The sequence below is a fragment of the Artibeus jamaicensis genome, unplaced genomic scaffold (genome assembly GCF_021234435.1).
Source record: "Artibeus jamaicensis isolate MK-2021 breed Jamaican fruit bat unplaced genomic scaffold, CSHL_Jam_final contig_391, whole genome shotgun sequence".
Classification (NCBI taxonomy): domain Eukaryota; kingdom Metazoa; phylum Chordata; class Mammalia; order Chiroptera; family Phyllostomidae; genus Artibeus; species Artibeus jamaicensis.
In genome coordinates, this window is record NW_026521814.1 from 22115896 (window position 1) to 22134152 (window position 18257).

An 18257-nucleotide genomic window follows, 5' to 3' on the forward strand; every position below is an offset into this window, starting at 1 on the left:
GACAGAAGTAAGCTTCCTGATAGCAAGTGAACCCCACATGAATAGTCTATAAAAGACCATAAATAAAGTGAAACAATTTAAGGTAAAAATTAAGTCTTAATTGGTATATTTATGTTTACTGCTTCTTGTCTTGTATATATTTAAGTAAAGTTTAGAATGTCTTGATATAATGGTGCATATAATAAGAGCAATTATGGAAAATATAAGAGGAATTGGAATTTTGTGGGAAGAACGTGTGAGAAGACATTTTAGAAGGGTGATATACTTTGCCAAATACAAAACCTGTAATCACATAAAGAATATTAAGAAACTCCCAGGATCTATAAAACTAAGACAATATCCAAAGTCATGTAGTCTAATTTACACTTTTGTGCACTCTATTTGGGAGGTGTAGTGCATGACCATTGCCATTACACATCAAAACTAAAATGTATTGGATGAGAATGCGTTCCTAACTTTCTAGAAAATGCTGACATCTGTCACCAACAATAGCTTATGCCAGAGGAATTTTCTAACAGTCTAGGAGAGATATATGCAGTTGAGCCTCACCCCACCCCACTGTGTAACTGTTCCCATGTGTGTGCTATGGGTTCTCATGCACCTGAAGGCTAGGGTGTGACAGTTATTGTTACCGCTTCCATCTCCATGAACTTCCAGAGCCATCACCAATGTTTAGAAAAAAATACCCTATAAACAAGTAGCCTGATTTGGGAAATAGTGAAACAGAGGAAATTTCTATTCTTTTTTGTTTTTTTTCATTCTAGCAAGCACCTACTGGTACATTATAGCAGATACATATGATGAAATATGACTCATACATCTATTTCACTTTAGCATTTTATACACAAGATATATTAGCCCACAGAAAGTTGCAGATACTACATGAAGATGTACTTTGTAAGTGGTACACTGCTCTATACATATTAGTTATTATGACTTAATAGCAATGCCATCCAGTATTTGACAATGTCTGCCACTGAACAGATCTACACAGAACAAAGGGAAAGGTTCCTTATATTGTCAAACAGGCAAGAAGAAGGCAGAGAGTGGGTTGATTTGAAAGCAAAGGTACAGTTGACCAGCACAGATGCCATCAGAGTTTCACCACCAACTAAATTCTTTGGCATCGCATTGCCTCTACCCTAAACTCTTTTTTTTAATAGATACAGAGAATTTTTAAATTAATTTATTTAATTGTTGTTCAAGTACAGTTTTCTCTTTTTTACTCCTATCCAGTCCACCCCCAATGCTCCCCACCTCCATTCCATTTCCACCCCCCTTAGGTGTTGTCCATGTGTCCTTTATACTAGTCTCTGTAAATCCTTCCCCTTTCCCTCTGGAATTCCCTCCCCTCTCCCCTCTGATCACTGTCAACCTGTTCTCTATTTCAGTGTCTTTGGTTATATTTTGCTTGCTTGTTTGTTTTGTTATTTAGGTTCCTGTTAACAGTGAGATCATATGGTTTTTGTCTTTCACCACCTGGCTTATTTCACTCAGCATGATCCTCTCCAGTTCCATCCAGGCTGTTGCAAAGGGGAGGAGCTCCTTCTTTCTTTCTGCTGCATAGAATTCCATGGTAGTGGGATTGCAGACTGGTACAACCACTATGGAAAACCATATGGAATTTTCTAAGAAAACTAAAAATGAATATGCCTTTTGACCCAGCAATTCCACTGCTAGGATTATATCCTGAGAACCCTGCAACACCAATCCAAGAGGACCTATGCACCCCAATGTACATAGCAGCACAATTAACAATAGCCAAGAGCTGGAAGCAACCTAGGTGCCTGTCAGTAAATGAATAGATCCAAAACTCTTTTAGTGTCTCTGAATCATCAGGTGTTTGGTATGTTGCTTCTGACAGCCTGGGATCTGGTGTGCAGACTTGAATTATCCCTCTCCACAGATACCTGCTCCTATTCAGAGTGCCTGTTCGTGACTGACCTGGTGACAGTTTATCTCACTTTATTTGCCCTGATTTTAATTATTACCTACACAGGTCATCAAACACTAGTCACCTTTGATCCAGATCAGAGTTGAGGTTTCTAACATTACAAATAAAGATATTTTGATAGCGGATTAAATTTGAAATTAATCACTAAGGATGTAGTATTATAAATAGTTAACATTTAAAAGTTTCAAATAATAAGATAAATTATCATCAACAGGGAAGTTTTTATAAGGCCATTTTGCTTCAGCACATAAATGATACCTGACATATAAATTAATATATTTCTCCTCAAATCATTTTAACTCTAACCAGGGAAATATTATTGACTATGCTAGAATAAACAACAGCATGATTAACATAATGAAGCAGATGGTTTCTTAAGGACATTTTAACTCTAAAATTCTTTGAGTCTTGGATTATCATCTGGTTTAATCATCCAAAGTGAGAAAATTAAATTTTTTTGTAACCTATAAGAGATAAGCTTGTTTGTTTTCAGATAACATGTTTATTCTAGATAAACATAGCACTTAACTGTTCAGAATCCAGATTTGGATATGTACAATGAAATAAATGTAAGGGCTGAAATAATTGCACAATGGGATTTTTTGACTCTAGATTATAATTATTCACTTAAAATTTTTTAAGATTTATTTTATTTTATTTTTAGACAGACAGGAAGGGAGGGAGAAAGAGAGAAGGAGAGAAATATCAATGTGTGGTTGCCTCTCTTGTGCCCCCTACTGGGGACCTGGCCCACAACCCAGACATGTGCCTTGACTGGGAATTGAATTGGTGACCCTTTGATTTGCAGGCTGATGCTCAATCCACTGAGCCATACCAGCCAGGGCTAGTCACATAAATTTAAGATAGAATTAAAAGACACGAAGCTGGCTTTTGTTCATTTTCTAAGGGACTTTAATTACCAAATATATTCTCTCTCAATCTTTCTGTTAATAACCAGTTGAGTAGTTTCCATTTAGAGAGTCTGTGATAGGTTTCAGAATTCAGGTAGTTCCTTGCAGGAATGATCACCTAGTATGACTGCTAAATTGTGAGGTGGCACTTCAAAGTCGGTGTCATATGTGAGCTAGTTTATGGAAACTTGCTTTTAAACTTACACAGTAAACTTTGAATCTTATACTCACTGTAAATCCTTACTGTGATGTCATCTTTCTTATTGTTCCCATTGCACATGGCTATTTAGCTTTTGATTTTACAAACCAATTTGGGTTTTATGCATCACATTGTGGCTTGTAAATTATTTTTGTCTTCTGAGACTGTTTTATGTAACTGAAGAATTAATCTTTCTTTAAATATTAAGTTCTTTCTTTTTATTCCCCATAATTTTGAGTGAAGAAAAACATATATTTTTGTTTTCTAATTACAAATTATCATTGTAAACTGTTCAAATATTACAAAAGTAACAAATAAAAACAAAAGTTCTTCATAATTTGACCCCTGTCCTTTAACTGCTATGAATGGTTTGGTATCTATCTACTCTCAATTTTTTTGCATATGTAAACATATATTACTATACCATTATGTCTTATTATTATACTTCATACTATTTGCTAGATATGTTTTTATGTTCATATGTATACCTTATTTTTTAAATATATGCATGGTATTTTTTTGAATCAACTGCAGATGTTTAATGTAGTACACTCCATTACTCATGTAGTGGTATATAGATTATTTCTATTTTTTTTCAATTCCAGACAATGGTTCATGAACATACTTCCACATAGGTTCAGATATTTATAGAGGAGATATTTTGAAATTAGAACTGTTCAAAAGCTATATTCCATTTGTTTTTTTGTAGATGCAGCTGAATTTTCCACTAAAAGTTCATGCATATTTATATGTCTGTAGTGTTTAAAAGTGCCTAAAATTATTTAACAAAATGTAGACCGTACTGCAATATATTTATTTACTATTAATTACTTGTTTTCTTTTCATACCCACAAAAGTAGAAGAGTACTATGTAGAACTGGTAATTGCTCATAGATCCTCAAATGTTCTACAAAATACAATTTATGTAGAATTTAAGGTGCATTGATTTTTAAAATTTATTTATTTGTTTGTTTTTATTTTAATTGTTCAAGTACAGTTTTCTGCCTTTTATTCACATCTCAACCCACTCCCCCAGCCCTCCCCACCTCCCTCCATTTCCACTCCCCTTAGTTCTTGTCCATGTGACCTTTATACTTGTTCCTGCAAACCCTTCTCCTTTTCCCCTGAAATTCCCTCCCCTCTCCCCTCTGATCACTGTTAGCTTGTTCTCTATTTCAGTATCTTTGGTTATATTTTGCTTGCTTATTTGTTTTGTTGATTAGTTCCTGTTAAAGGTGAGATCATATAGTATTTGTCTTTCAACACCTGGCTTATTTCGCTTAGCATAATGCTTTCCAGTTCCATCCATGCTGTTGCAAAGGGTAGGAGCTCCTTCTTTCTTTCTGCTGCATAGAATTCCATTGTGTGAATGTACCACAATTTTTGTAACCATTCATTTACTGATGGGCACCTAGGTTACTTCCAGCTCTTGGCTATTGTAAATTATGCTGCTATGAACATTGGGGTTCATACGTTCTTTTGGATTGGTCTTTCAGGGTTCTTAGGGTATAATCCTAGCAGTGGAATTGCTGGGTCAAAAGGCATATCCATTTTTAGTTTTCTGAGAAAATTCCATACTGTTTTCCATAGTGGTTGTACCAGTCTACAATCCCACCAACAATGAATTAGGGTCCCCTCTTCTCCACAACCTCTCCAACACTTGTTGTTTGTTGCTTCGTTTATGATGGCCATTCTGACTGGTGTGAGGTGGTATCTCATTGTGGTTTTAATTTGCATCTCTCTGATAGCTAGCAATACTGAGCATCTTTTCATGTGTCTCTGGATCCTCTGTATGTCCTCACACTGGCCAGAATGGCCATCATAAACAAAGCAACAAACAAGTGTTGGAAAGTTTATTGATTCTTTTTACCAGAAATCCTTATATATAAGCACCAGGTTTATTGAAAAGTCCTTTGGAGCAAAGAGGGTAGGTAAACACTATCACTATTAGTATTTTTTGTAAATCAGTCAAAATTATGCCTTTTTGGTCAGATTGACAAATACTTTTGGTGTGGTGAAGAATTCTAATAATTAGTTTATATGAGCTGTGCAATGAAAAAGACTGAAAATCACTGGTCTAGATATTGCCTAATCCAGTAGAGTCCACAGTTATCTTCATCCAGGGATTTTTTCTAAATAAAACCACAATACAAATGGGCAATAGACATATGAAAAGATGCTCAAAGTCACTGACCATCAGAGAAATGCATGTTAAAACCACAGTAAGATATAACCTCACACTTGTCAGAGTGTCTATTATCAATAAACCAACAAACAACAACTGTTGGTGAGGATGTGGAGGAAAGGGAACCCTAGTGCTCTGTTTGTGGAATGCAGATTAGTGCAGTCACTGTAGAAAGCAGTATGGAGTTGTCTCAAAAGTTTAAAAATGCAACTGCCTTATGATTTAGCAATTCTACTTTTGGGAATATATCTGAAGAAACCCAAAACACTAATTGAAAAGAATATATGCACCCCTATATACATAGCAGTGTTATTTGCAATAGCCAAGATTTGGAAGCAGGCCAAGTGCCCACCAGTAGATGGGTGACTGAGAAAGCTGTGGTACATTTATACAGTGGAATACTACTCTGCCTTTTAAAAAGAAGGAAATCTTACCTTTTGTGACAGGAATGCTAGTCCTGGAGAGAATTTTGCTAAGTGAAATATCCAGTCAGAAAAAGACAGTACCATATGATTTTATATATATGTGGAATCTAAGGAATGAAGTTAACAAACAAAATAGAAGGAGACTCACAGATAGAAAGCAGGTGGCCAGCTGTCAGAGGAGAGGGTGTTGTGGGGCTGGGTAAAAAACGTGAAGGAATTAAGCAAAACAAACAAACAAACAAAAAAACCACCCTCTCCCCAAAAAACTCTCATAGACAGACAATAGCATGGTGATTACCAGAGGGCAAAGGGGATGGGGAGGTAGAAGAGGGTGAAGGGGGAATAAATGGTGACAGAAGGAGACTTGACTTGGTATCATAAACACATAGTACAATATGTGTTTACCACATAGAATTGTACATTGAAACCCACATAATTTTATTAACCAATGTCATCCCAATAAATTCAATAAAAAATAAAAATAAAAAGACATTTACATGTGAAAGAAACAAAAGAAAGAGAAAGAAGAGAAAAGAAAGAAAGAAAGAAAGAAAGAAAGAGAAAAGGAAAAAAGAAGAAAGAAATAAAGCCAGCCATAATAAAATTACAAATTGTGAAATTTAGGAGTGTAATTTATTATAAGACAATGATGTCTTATAATATGTTAGAAAAAAATTTTCATTTCATATTTGCAAAATTGGAACCCTTATAAGACTTTAGTAGAAGATGAAAAATAATGTTAATTTAGGTCCTTGATCTGATTTTAAGGAAGAATAAGATTTTAATAAGCAAAGGAGATATAGGGGATTTGGGATAAAGAAAGTACAATGATTAGAATATTCCTGGTTTATTGGGGTACTTTGCAAACGCCAGCCCATCTGAAGAACAGAGTGCATGGAAAGGCAGTGGGATGCAGAGCTGAAAATTAAGAAACTCTTTGAACACCACGTTACTTGGATTTGATTTGATTTTTTTATTTTAAAAAATATATATTTTAGATTTTTAATTTTTTTACTTTTTTTAGAGAAAAGAGAGGGAGAGAAACATCAATGTGTGGTTGCCTCTCACAGGCTTCGTACTGGGGACCTGGCCCACAACCCAGGCATGTGCCCTAGACTGGGAATCAAACTGGCGACCCTTTGATTAGCAGGCTGGCACTCGACCATTGAGCCACACCAGCCAGGGCTATAGTTGGATTTTATGATGTAGACATTAATGAGCCACTGAAAGTATTGGAGGATGAAAGAAACTTGAAGCAAATCTTGATACATAAAGCAAACTCAGCCACGCATGTGCAGGTTGAGTCCACTGGAGACTTGCGGTAGAGAATACAAGAGGACCCTAACTAACGCAGTTACTGTGGGGACAGCTAAATTAGACACCAAATTAAATGTGGAAATGGGGAAGAGCTAAGGGGAAGACTACTCTACTTTTCTAGACTGATTGACTTAGAAAATGGAACATCTTTCTAAAGTATTGTGAAACATAGTTAGAGTAAAATGTAGTCATAATGGTTTAGTCATTTGTAATTTTATCATGGCTTTCTTCCAGTGTGGCTTTACTCAAAAATCTCCCAAGTGAAGATGGACTTGTGAACTATGTCCACGGATGAGCCAGCATTTAGGCAAGCAGGTCCAAAATGGTAGATAGAGGATACATTAAAGCTCGTGTTTTGAGAAGACAGAAAAATTTAATTTTGACTTCATAGGAAGTATGATACTGTGGCTCTCTCTTTCCATAACACTGGTGCAGGTGTCTGACTTGGCACAGAGAATAGGTGCTGAAGTCATCTATGTCTCTATCTCCTTCCTCATCTCGCAGGCATGCCTGTAAACACAAAACCGTCTTATCTTACCTATTTTTCTCAGACTCCCAGTCCTCATGACGATTCCAGTCATGTGAGAGGCACACAATATTTGTTGAACTGAAGTTAAGTATAATGTCTCTACCTCAGGCTGGAAACTTAGGTTTACAAGTCCTCTGACTTGAAATAAGATTCAAAGACACAAAATGTTTATTGATATTTTATAATTGTTTTAATTGTATCAGTGTTTGATGTTATTTCAGACACATAATATTCAGACACTGCATAATTAAATGCAGATGCTTCAAATCAAGGCTTTAATTGTGTTAAAATTATCACTAATAAAATAGGTATAAATAATACCTCTGATTGTATTTTTTCATTATCAATCTCCATGGACACTAATCATCATCATCATCAATTATTAATATTTTTGAGTTCTTACTTTGTGTTAAATAGTGAATTAAACATTTTATATTTTGCATTGCAATTTGTAATCTTCACAAAACTTTATGAGATATTACTCTCCACATATAAGAAATGGGGAACCTGAGGCTGAGAGTTGTGTGATTTTTTTAAAGGCCACAGAGAGAGTTGGTAAATAGCAGAACTAGAATTTAAACCCAAATCTTTCTGCGAATAAAGTGAACACTCTTAACCACTATGATATGTCATCTGAAAACTAAGAAGAAAATAAAAAGAAGCAGAAATATTTTAATGATTATGAAATAAAGTTGTCAGAACTTTCTATTTATATTCAATTTCCCAAATTTCTCTTCTTTAAAGCTTAGGTTCAGAATGTCTTAGAATGTCTTAGAATGTCTTAGATGCTTCATACCCTCAGTTAAGTGTATGAAGTTTGTACAGGAGAAAGATATCTAATCAAAATAGACCAGCAGACAAGAAGGCTGGAAACAAGTCTTGGGAGTAACAGTGCCGAGCCAAACAGTATGGAGAGTGCTCAAACGTTTAAAGGCAAGAAATATTGCATTGTCGTGTTAACTGTGGACTGATTCTAGAAATAACAGACCAATCTTCCTGGCTTCTATGCACTCTATGATCATATTTGCATGGCCAGCCAGATCTGTCTAGTGGCATTAAGATGTGAGAGAAAACTAAAACCCTCATTCTATTGTATCCCTAGGGAAGATAGAGTTGGGATGTTCCTAATCAACACATTTTATATCAATGCTTCCCAAATTCATTCCTGCAGAGATTATCCAGTAGTCAAGAAGAAAAAGGGCAGTCATTCCATTATACACAACATAGAGAAGCTTTTCTGACTTGTTCCTACTTCATTCCTAACTTGCCCTATAATAGTCAACACTGAATCCATGTATAATAGGGATTTTTTTTTAGCAGGAAACATGTGCCATCAAATTAGTCTTATTAATTTATCATTAAGTTTTTATTTTATTTTATTCATTTGTGGATCAATTTGGAATTATAGCTATATAATAGTCACTGGTGTAAGAAGTGATTTTCTACTATTTTATTTGTTCATGTAAACTTAACGTTTTTCAAAATAACTTGGTTTACAAATTGGAAGTCTGTGATTATTCTCTTTTAAAGGTATCTGCATATTATTTTACGTTTTAGAAATACTTCACTGGAGAAATCTTATGACCGGGGCACACATTCATCTTTGTTAAAAACCAGACATGGTCCAGGAAGAAAGGGATTAGCTAAAGTAGTCAGTGGTCACCTCGGGGGACTGGGCTCTCACGGCAGCAATCTTGGCAGAGAAGTGCTGTATTTTTGTTTCTCACTTTCTCCCCTGACAGGAAGTAGAAGGTCTGATGGATCCTCTCCACAGGTTCTTGTCTATTTTCGGAAAGCCGGCTCGTCAGAAAATCAGCACGAGAAGCACCAGATTCACCACGTAGGCATGTTGAGATTAAGAGGGAAGTTTTTATGCTTCCTGGTCTGAGTACGTGTTGTGAAAAATAGAATACCTCTCTGGGACTGTGGACGTGGGCTGTTGATGGAAAGGGGTTTTTCAGACGCCTGGACGGTGCTTGTGGTCAGTGTGGTGCGCAGCTGACTGTCTGTTGGGGTGGGGCAAAAACAGGGCTACAGTTGTGAGTGTTCTTGTATTATTGTTCATTAATTATTATTTATTATCAATCTACTCGGGCCCACCCTGCATAGTATATTTATCACATATTAAATGTAGTATATCTGAATTATATATTTGATCTCTGAAATTGTTTATCTATCTATTCAACCCTAGCGATTTATGTGATGCCTATGCCACCTGGTTTTCCTCAGTCAGTATTAGATTTTTTTTTTACCCTTTTTATTGGGGGGTATATGGTGTCCCTATATATGATTTTAAAAAATGAAAGAATTAAAAAAACTTACAAAGCCATTTTTTTACAAAATTTTACAAAGTCAATTTTCTGTCAATACATACATATTTAAGATAAATAAATAACACTTTTAGCATCCTGTGTTCATTTGCATTAGTGTCCCAGTGTGCATTACACATGATTGCTGAGGTTAAACTACATACAAAGGACTGATGGTCTGAACAAAACAAGTAAGACTGAGGATGGAAGACGCAGGAACAGACATTTCATTGGGAAAAGCAGTGGGATATAATGACTGGCTAGAAACAGAGGCGTGACTACAGCTTACCATGCCCTCTTCTGGAATAACTGGGAAAATGGTGTCCGAGCTCTGAGAGTTTGGAAAGGAATAAAGAGATTTTACAAATACATTTCTTTTGTCTTTGAAGCCTGTGTTTTTTCTTTGTGCCTGTGTTCTCAGCTCAGACGAGTTGCTCTCACTTGTGCACAGGCGCATGCTTACAAAATGTTTTGTAAAAATCCCTTCAAGATAGAGTAAGGCTCAATCTTTGAGATCACCCAAGTAGCCTGTTAATATTGAAATATGGAAGTAAATGGAGAAAATGAAACCTCAATTATGCTTAATATAGGTTCACCTATCTTGACTGAAGGGAGCTCACTGGAAAAATTATTTTCTCAAACTTATTTGCAATAGTATGGAAATTAAGAATAAATAACAATTAAAATGAATTACCAAACCACTTCTAGTAACATTGAACAGAACTTCTAAAATGTTTTTCCAGTATCATTATGAAGGAAAAAAATGAATCTGCCTTTTGACCCAGCAATTCCACTGCTAGGATTATATCCTAAGAACCCTGAAACACCAATCCAAAAGAACCTATGCACCCCAATGTTCATAGCAGCATAATTTACAACAGCCAAGAGTTGGAAGCAACCTAGGTGCCCAGCAGTAAATGAATGGATCCAAAAACTATGGCACATTTACACAATGGAATTCTATGCAGCAGAAAGAAAGAAGGAGCTCCTACCCTTTGCAACAGCATGGATGGAACTGGAAAGCATTATGCTGAGTGAAATAAGCCAGGCTGTGAAAGACAAATACCATATGATCTCACCTGTAATAGGAACCTAAACAATAAAACAAACAAGCAAGCAAAATATAACCAAAGACACTGAAATAGAGAACAGGCTGACAGTGACCAGAGGGGAGAGAATTTCAGGGGAAAAGAGGAAGGGTCTACAGGAACAAGTGTAAAGACACATGGACAAAAACTGGTGGGGTTGGAAATGGGAGGGAGGTGGGGAGGGCTGGGGGCGCTGGGATGGGAGTAAAAGACAGAAAACTGTACTTGGACAATAATTAAATAAAAAAGAAACATTGAACACACAAATAAATAAATATATAAATATGTTTATGCATATCTCAATAACAATAACACAATCTAGCTACATTTTTGGAATATTTATATGCTCTACTTAAGGTTTATTATCTAATGTAAAGAACTTTAAATGTATGATATTCTATTTGTATTGTAGACTGTGTTACTATTCCTACAAACTGAATTAAAACTTTAAATAATTTTACATCATTTCAAAAAACCTAATATTAAGAGAACCTTTCACATTTACTAAAATTTGGAATGATATCAAAAGTGTCTTTATCAACCTCAGCAAAGCCCTTTGGTGGTGTGCAGAAGGAGTAATCTAGCTGTAGACAGGTTGGGGCACAATTGCCTTCCTCCCCTCTGACACTTGGATGGGATAGAGAATGGATCTTGTGGGTCTCAGATAACAGACAGGGACAGCTGCATCCCCACTTTCTGTACCTCGGATGGGGTAGAGAAGGGATTATGCACATTTTAGAGTGGAGACCAAGTGGGGTGCTCCTGTCACCCTTTACCTGGTGAGCCATTCTTCAAACCCAACTTACCGAAGCATTGCAATATTTTCACATTTTAGATAAAAACATTCACAAAACAAAAGAAGAATATATTGTGCTTATAGAAAAAGAGGGAAGGAATCCGATTGGTTGGAAAAATTTAGATTTTGAAGGATAATTATTCCCAATAAAATAGTTTCTAGATAAATAAAGGAGGCAAGCCCTGGCTGGTGTAGCTCTGTGGATTGAGCGCCGGCCTGCGAACAAAAGTATCACAGTTCGATTCCCAGTCAGGGCACATGCCTGGGTTGCAGGCCAGTTCCCAGCAGGGGACACATGAGAGGCAACCACACATTGACATTTCTCTCCCTCTCTCCTTCCCTTCCCCTCTAAAGATAAATAAATAAAAATCTTTAAAAAAAATAAATAAAATAATGGAGGCAATATGCCCTAATTTTAAATGAAGTTATTATGAAAGTATCATCCCCTAAGTGTTTATTATTTTAAATAAAAATCCTCTTAATAGAGTTTTCTTGTAAATTCAAGTTGTGAATTTTTATGGCTTCCTTCATTAATCATTTACTTTTGTAACCATTACTTTTTTTAAAAAACTCATTTATTTTCTCAAACATATTTTCTATGTTTCTTCTTTTATTTTGGTGGTGTACCTGCAAAAATCATACTTTTCATAGAGTTATTTATAAAAAAAAAAAAAAACTTCAAGGCCAAAACATGCCCTAACCTACTCTACTCTTTTTAATGATAAATGCCAACGCTCTCTGCTTGAATTAGTAAAGTCACCTGAACACAAAATATCACATCTTTTACAACAATAAGATTGAGCATGCTTTTCAACATGTGACAAGTTGAAAAGCATGGAGAAAACAAAACGGATAAAACAAAATGTCATTGAAAGACATAGGGCTGGAAGGATACACAGAAAATTCAGTGAGACTATTTACTTTTAAAGATAAAAATCAGAACTGCAAAGTTACATATCATTATTACAAACAAAGTGGTCTTTAAAAATTTTAGATGCAAATTCATGTGGCATTGAATTCACTGCTCTCATTATAGACGCTGAGGACCTTCCGGCCTTTTGGATTGGCCAGGCTGCTCCACTCACAGCCAAACACTGCATGCCCTTCATGACCTCCCTGGTGCTTTCAGGATGTAGCTGAAATGCCTACAATTTAGAGGATTTAATCCTGAGGCACTGGATTCATTTTTGAAGTAAACATTAAACACTTTACAGGAAGAAATTTATGCTTTAGATTTCATACATTAATCTTGATTCTTAGGCTGTGTGGTGGGAGATAAGGAAAGACGGAGGTGTGTGGTGGGGTGGGTTGGAATGGCCAGGACTGGGGGTGAGGCACAAGCAGAACTTAATTCTCCTTGAACATGACAGCGTTTCAAGTACAGAGAGCATTCGTGCTGTCTGCTGTCAGATGTCACGTCTCCTTATCCTTTCCACTCCTTCTATAAACATGTTTGTGGTTCTCGGGGGTCTGTGACGTCCAAGTTCTGGCATTCAAGGCTGAAGCAAACCCCACAGACATGCTGGGGTCTGTGTGGGGCAGAGCTGGACATTTAGATCCCTCGTGCTAGATGAGTCATAGTCAACAACTGCAGTGCTTTAAATCCATCCGGGCAGAATTTTTGTATACTTTCTGTTTGCATGCTTGCTTATTATTTTGTTGTAAAGAGAGATGGTCAAAGCCGTTCTGATTCTGAGCCCCATCTTATTCTCACAGCCAGGGTGGAGAACCCCGGGCCCAGACACTAAATCTCTTTTTGGTCTCTGGTTGCAATTTTAATAGCCACAGAATGCTTTCAACTCATGCCAAGGTCACATTTTACACTTGCCTATGGACTACATCTAAGCAAAATCTCCAGTTTCTGAAGGAGCACATGATCTTTTAAAACTTGGATGGCAGTAGGACCTTACATTCATCCCATTAATTATCACCTTTTTAGGTTGTTTTGAACTGCTCAGATATTTGTGGTTTCGGCTTATATTTTCCAGTTCTTCACTATTTTCACAGCTCTGCAATTTTGTGGTCATAGTTCCTCTATGATTGTTTAAATTTGAATAATAGGTTGACAGGGTAGAGCCCAGAAAATAGTTCTGCAGAAGTCCAAAAGAAAATGTTCTTCCAAGTGACATAACCTTTTGGGATAATTATTCAACAAATTCTTAGTCTGTCCTGGGACCAACAGCAGAGACAGTGTCCCATGTCACCCTCACTTTAAGGGCACTTATGTCTGCCTCTGACGCACTTATGCCATTATGATTTAACATCAGACACTGAGATGATAATTTACAGAATCATTTTATAAGTTAAATTTGGTATAGAGTTAAATGTCATGTGATATGTGATGAAGAGCCCATTTCAATACATATTTAAAATAGATTAGGAAAATTATCACTTTCCTGAGATTAAATGTCTTAAGATTTTGAATCTCAGTTATTTTAGCACACCTATTATTAAATAACAACAGGGGTATAATTTTTTTAAAAAATCACAGTTCTAATATGCATTCTGTTTTTATTGATAATATGATAATATTTTTCTGGCAGCAAATTTAAAAAAAAATAAAATTCTTACCAAAATTTCTGATGGTCTTGGTAGACTGGAGGGTCAAGGAGCCATTGTGGACGGGAGCAAGCTGGGTGCTGTCATTGTTGGCTGGAAAATACACAGTCAGTTAAAGTGGGGGACTCTGCCCCAGGCTCATAAACAAAAGCACAGCATAGCTGTTGTGGTAAGAAAAGCAAGCTTTTAGAAATTTTATTCACATGGCTATGTTAAATCAGTATGCAGTAGATCTTTTAAAATGTTATATAAAAATAACATTTTCATGAATGACTTCATGATTCTTAGTTAAGAAAAGCATAACATTGAACGTTTAAGTCTATACTTTAATAAATGTTATGGTCACATAAAACTGACTGATTTTAGGTGGAAGTTTCCAAAGAACTCCTTGCCCTCAAATTTTTATGGATGTAAGGATTTTAGTGGCCCTACTCTTATGCCTTAATGATAATATAGCATTCTCAGGAAAGAAAATTAAATAATGTAATCTAAAAACTATACTGTTGGATTTGTGGAAACAGTTTTCCTTGTAGTTAGTTATATTTCTTTACTACCTGTGTTTAAATTTTTTTTAACATAATGACTGATTTCTATCAGATTTGTATGGCTAAAACAAAAGTTACATGAACTTGAACATCCTGTAAGATGTCATATTTTTTTAAACATGTGTATAAGTGAAGTACAATCAAGTGAGAAATGAACTTACATGAGTCCTCACAGGTGGTCCTGCATTCTTCCAGCGATTCGAAGTTGTTCATGTTGCCCAGGCACCCACCGTAAATGAAGCTCTCACACTGCCTGGACTGGTTGTTATAAAAATACCGAGTAAAGTAGGCTCGACAGATTCCAACGTCTTCTTCCAGAAAGCAGAAATCTGGCTTTCCTAGAAATTATAAAGTATCAGAGAACAGTACTCTTTTTTGTAAGTGATTTAATTATGTTAATTAAATTGATAAGAACTCGTTGCGTTGAAGTTACTTAAGGAATAAATAGAAAAAATTAAAAGCAAGGTAAAATAACGTTACAATGGTACAATGTTAAAATTATTGTATTAACTGTGACATTTAGAATAAAGAAGATAGAATAAGGAAGATGCAACTACTATCAGGCATTTTGCTATTTGCATTTCAAATTCCAAAGTTTTTACAGTGAATTAGCAGGGCATTCATTATCAACTGTTTTCACGATTTGAGAGAGGAGGAGATATTGAGTTATTTTTACCCTTGGATTGGAAGAACAAAATACTATGGCAAAAATTAGGTTTAATTATTTGTATTGTGTATGTGTATCAACATTAAGAAAGATCTATAAATATTTCATATTTTTTAGGTGTGAGGTCTCATTAGGAAAAAATGTAGTGTGTGGCTTTAATGAGAAATTTCAATTCAAAAATTGGAGAAGCTTTGAAGAATGGGGGAGCTTTTCACAGCTATTCTTAGTAGTTCCTGAATTCTTAAGCCGGAATGAATATCTGGGTTAGGTATGACATCCCCCACCTTGGTTTCCTATTTTTCCTTCCCAGTCATTGGAAGGGCTGCAACAGTGCAAAGGCAGAAAGGAAATAGACGTTCAGGGATTGTAGAGGCTTTTGAAAAAGCCTAGTACCCATTCTTGGTCAGTGTTCCAAGCCAGGCCAAACACAGCTGTCACAGAAGTCGTGCCGCTGTGATTCACTTCACAAGCTTTGTCTACAAGCACACTCTGTAAATAAGAGAACTGGACCTATTTTTTAAATTATGATAATCTCAAGAAATAGTGAGCTTGGAATTGTCAATGCAAAGCTTCAATTTCTCCATTTCTCCCCTGCATCTATAGTACCATAGTGCTAAAAAGGAACTGTAGTATCCTTTTAAATCTTTTCTTTACATTGTTTTTTATTGTATTTTTTTCCATTAGGATTTATCCCACCTATACTCTCTTCCACACCCACCCACTTCCTACTCACCCCCACAATCACGACACTGTTGTCCATCTGGCTGGTTGATATAAGGAAGCAATACTCATGAGTGTTTTACTATTAAAAAAGTGTTGTTTAATAATGCCAACGATTTCTGCAACAGTTTCAAATCTGCAGAAAAACGTATCTCCTATGAAACATTGTGTTCTTAACTAAGACATCCTATTGTAATATAGCATAAAATATCTATTTTATGTAATTTCTTTAAGTTCCAATTAGAAAGTTATTTTGTTATTTATTGACTCTTGTTTCTCAAGATGAATATTACTATTATTTCCATAGTAACGATTTGTAATAGTTAAGTTTAATGTGTGGGACAAGAAAAAAACCAATTTAATTTGTATAATACCTTTTTTGGTAAGACAAAATTACATTTAATTATTGTCTGTTTGATTTGTTTTGGTTTTAGTATGTCCTTATGAAATTTTAAATTATCTTAGAGTATGTAAGAATTCAGTGTTCAACAAAAAGAAGTAGTAAAAATATTGCATATAAACAACAGAAAGTAGTGACAAACTATGCTCAAAAGTATAATTAATAAATTCTATTTCTAGAACTTGCTATTATTTATCTGAGGCATAAATATATTTTAGGACAAAGTCAGAGCTGCTCCCATAAATTATTTTTGCTTAGGCCTACAGTTTAAAATACTTTGGGTTATAAATCAAGAAATGTATACCTTATTTTTCTCAGATAAAGCAATATTTGTTTTGACTCTGCATATACAATCCTTGCTTTAAGGCTCAATTAAAATGTATTAACATAGAATGCATACTTTAAGTTCTATACCAACTTCTACAAGCCACATGATTTTCACTCAAATATTGTGTGAGGTTACATATTTAACAATTGTCTTAAACTAAACTTTCTTTTAAAAAAATCATGCCTCATAATTCTCAGATATATAAAAGCAGCATTCATATTGAACCTGTATAGAATCACTAAGTAATATTCACAAAAGCAATTATTTATTGTTAAATATCTTCACTTACTTTTGCTTATTATTGCTGACAACTCAAAGATGTATCCATTTAGGGTAGTACTGGATGGAATTTGCTAATGCCACACAGTGCTGAGCTTATCGAGGGACTGGAGATCTCAGAACTAATGTAAACTAGCAATATTTAAGTCACTATTTGGTAGATGTTGAAACATCGTGTGTGGGGCTGGCCCTGGATTGTAACAAATCCTAAATATCATGCTGCATTAGAATAAGAGTGAATATACTGTTTAAGCCTTCCCTACCCAAACCTATGCCTGTTATTTATAATTTTTCATTTTATCTTCTAAAATAAAACACCATTCAAAGAGCACATGGATTTATAATGAACCTCATATCAGAGAAACCTAAGAACTGAATTTGTAAATGCCTTCAATAAATGATGCTAACAAGCATACAAATGAATATTCACCTTTTTGCAATACTGTCCTTAACTTTTCAGACCTCTTTGGATAATCTGCAAGAAAAACAACATTATGTGTATCAGTTATCACAATTTATAAAATAATGGGATGAATTTCAGTTGAACAAATTAGGATGATATATTCATTATCATTGTAACTGTTCTTACATAGAATGTTAATATATTTCTTTTTACCTTGTCTAAATATGACATTATTTTAAATTATTGCAACCACAAGACCATCTCATTTTATCATAATAATGTCTCAAAATCTGTGCTAAAAGTTCCAATATATTTATAAAAGATGAGTTCATGCTGAGCTATCCCAAATAGCTGTTATTACAATAGTTATTTATAAAGAATGTGAAATGTGATATTAACTCAAACTGCCTATTTTGTATATAAAAACAAATAACTCTATAGATTTGAAAATACAATATAACTGAGTAACAATATGAAAAGTTGGGGTCAGTGAAGTCTGTGTGGATCAGTGTGGATGGTATTTTTTTTTCTACAGTATCCCAAAGCTCCTAATAGAATGATTTAACTTTATACATGTATTTCTGATCTCTAATGAAGCTCAGAATTTTGTAATTGGTAGCTAGGGATAGGCTTACAGAGGCTT

At 35.2% G+C, this 18257-nt stretch overlaps 1 protein-coding gene across 1 annotated transcript in view; it reads right to left on the minus strand.

The window, feature by feature from the left end:
• Window positions 1-18257, minus strand: part of TFPI (tissue factor pathway inhibitor) — a 50219-nt gene that overhangs the window by 2702 nt on the left and 29260 nt on the right. The window contains exons 4-6 of the mRNA XM_037162999.2: window positions 17642-17686; window positions 14979-15155; window positions 14285-14365 (exon numbers count right to left, since the gene is read on the minus strand). Of these exons, the coding sequence (XP_037018894.2) occupies window positions 14285-14365; window positions 14979-15155; window positions 17642-17686 (303 nt within the window). The remainder of the gene's footprint in view (window positions 1-14284; window positions 14366-14978; window positions 15156-17641; window positions 17687-18257) is intronic.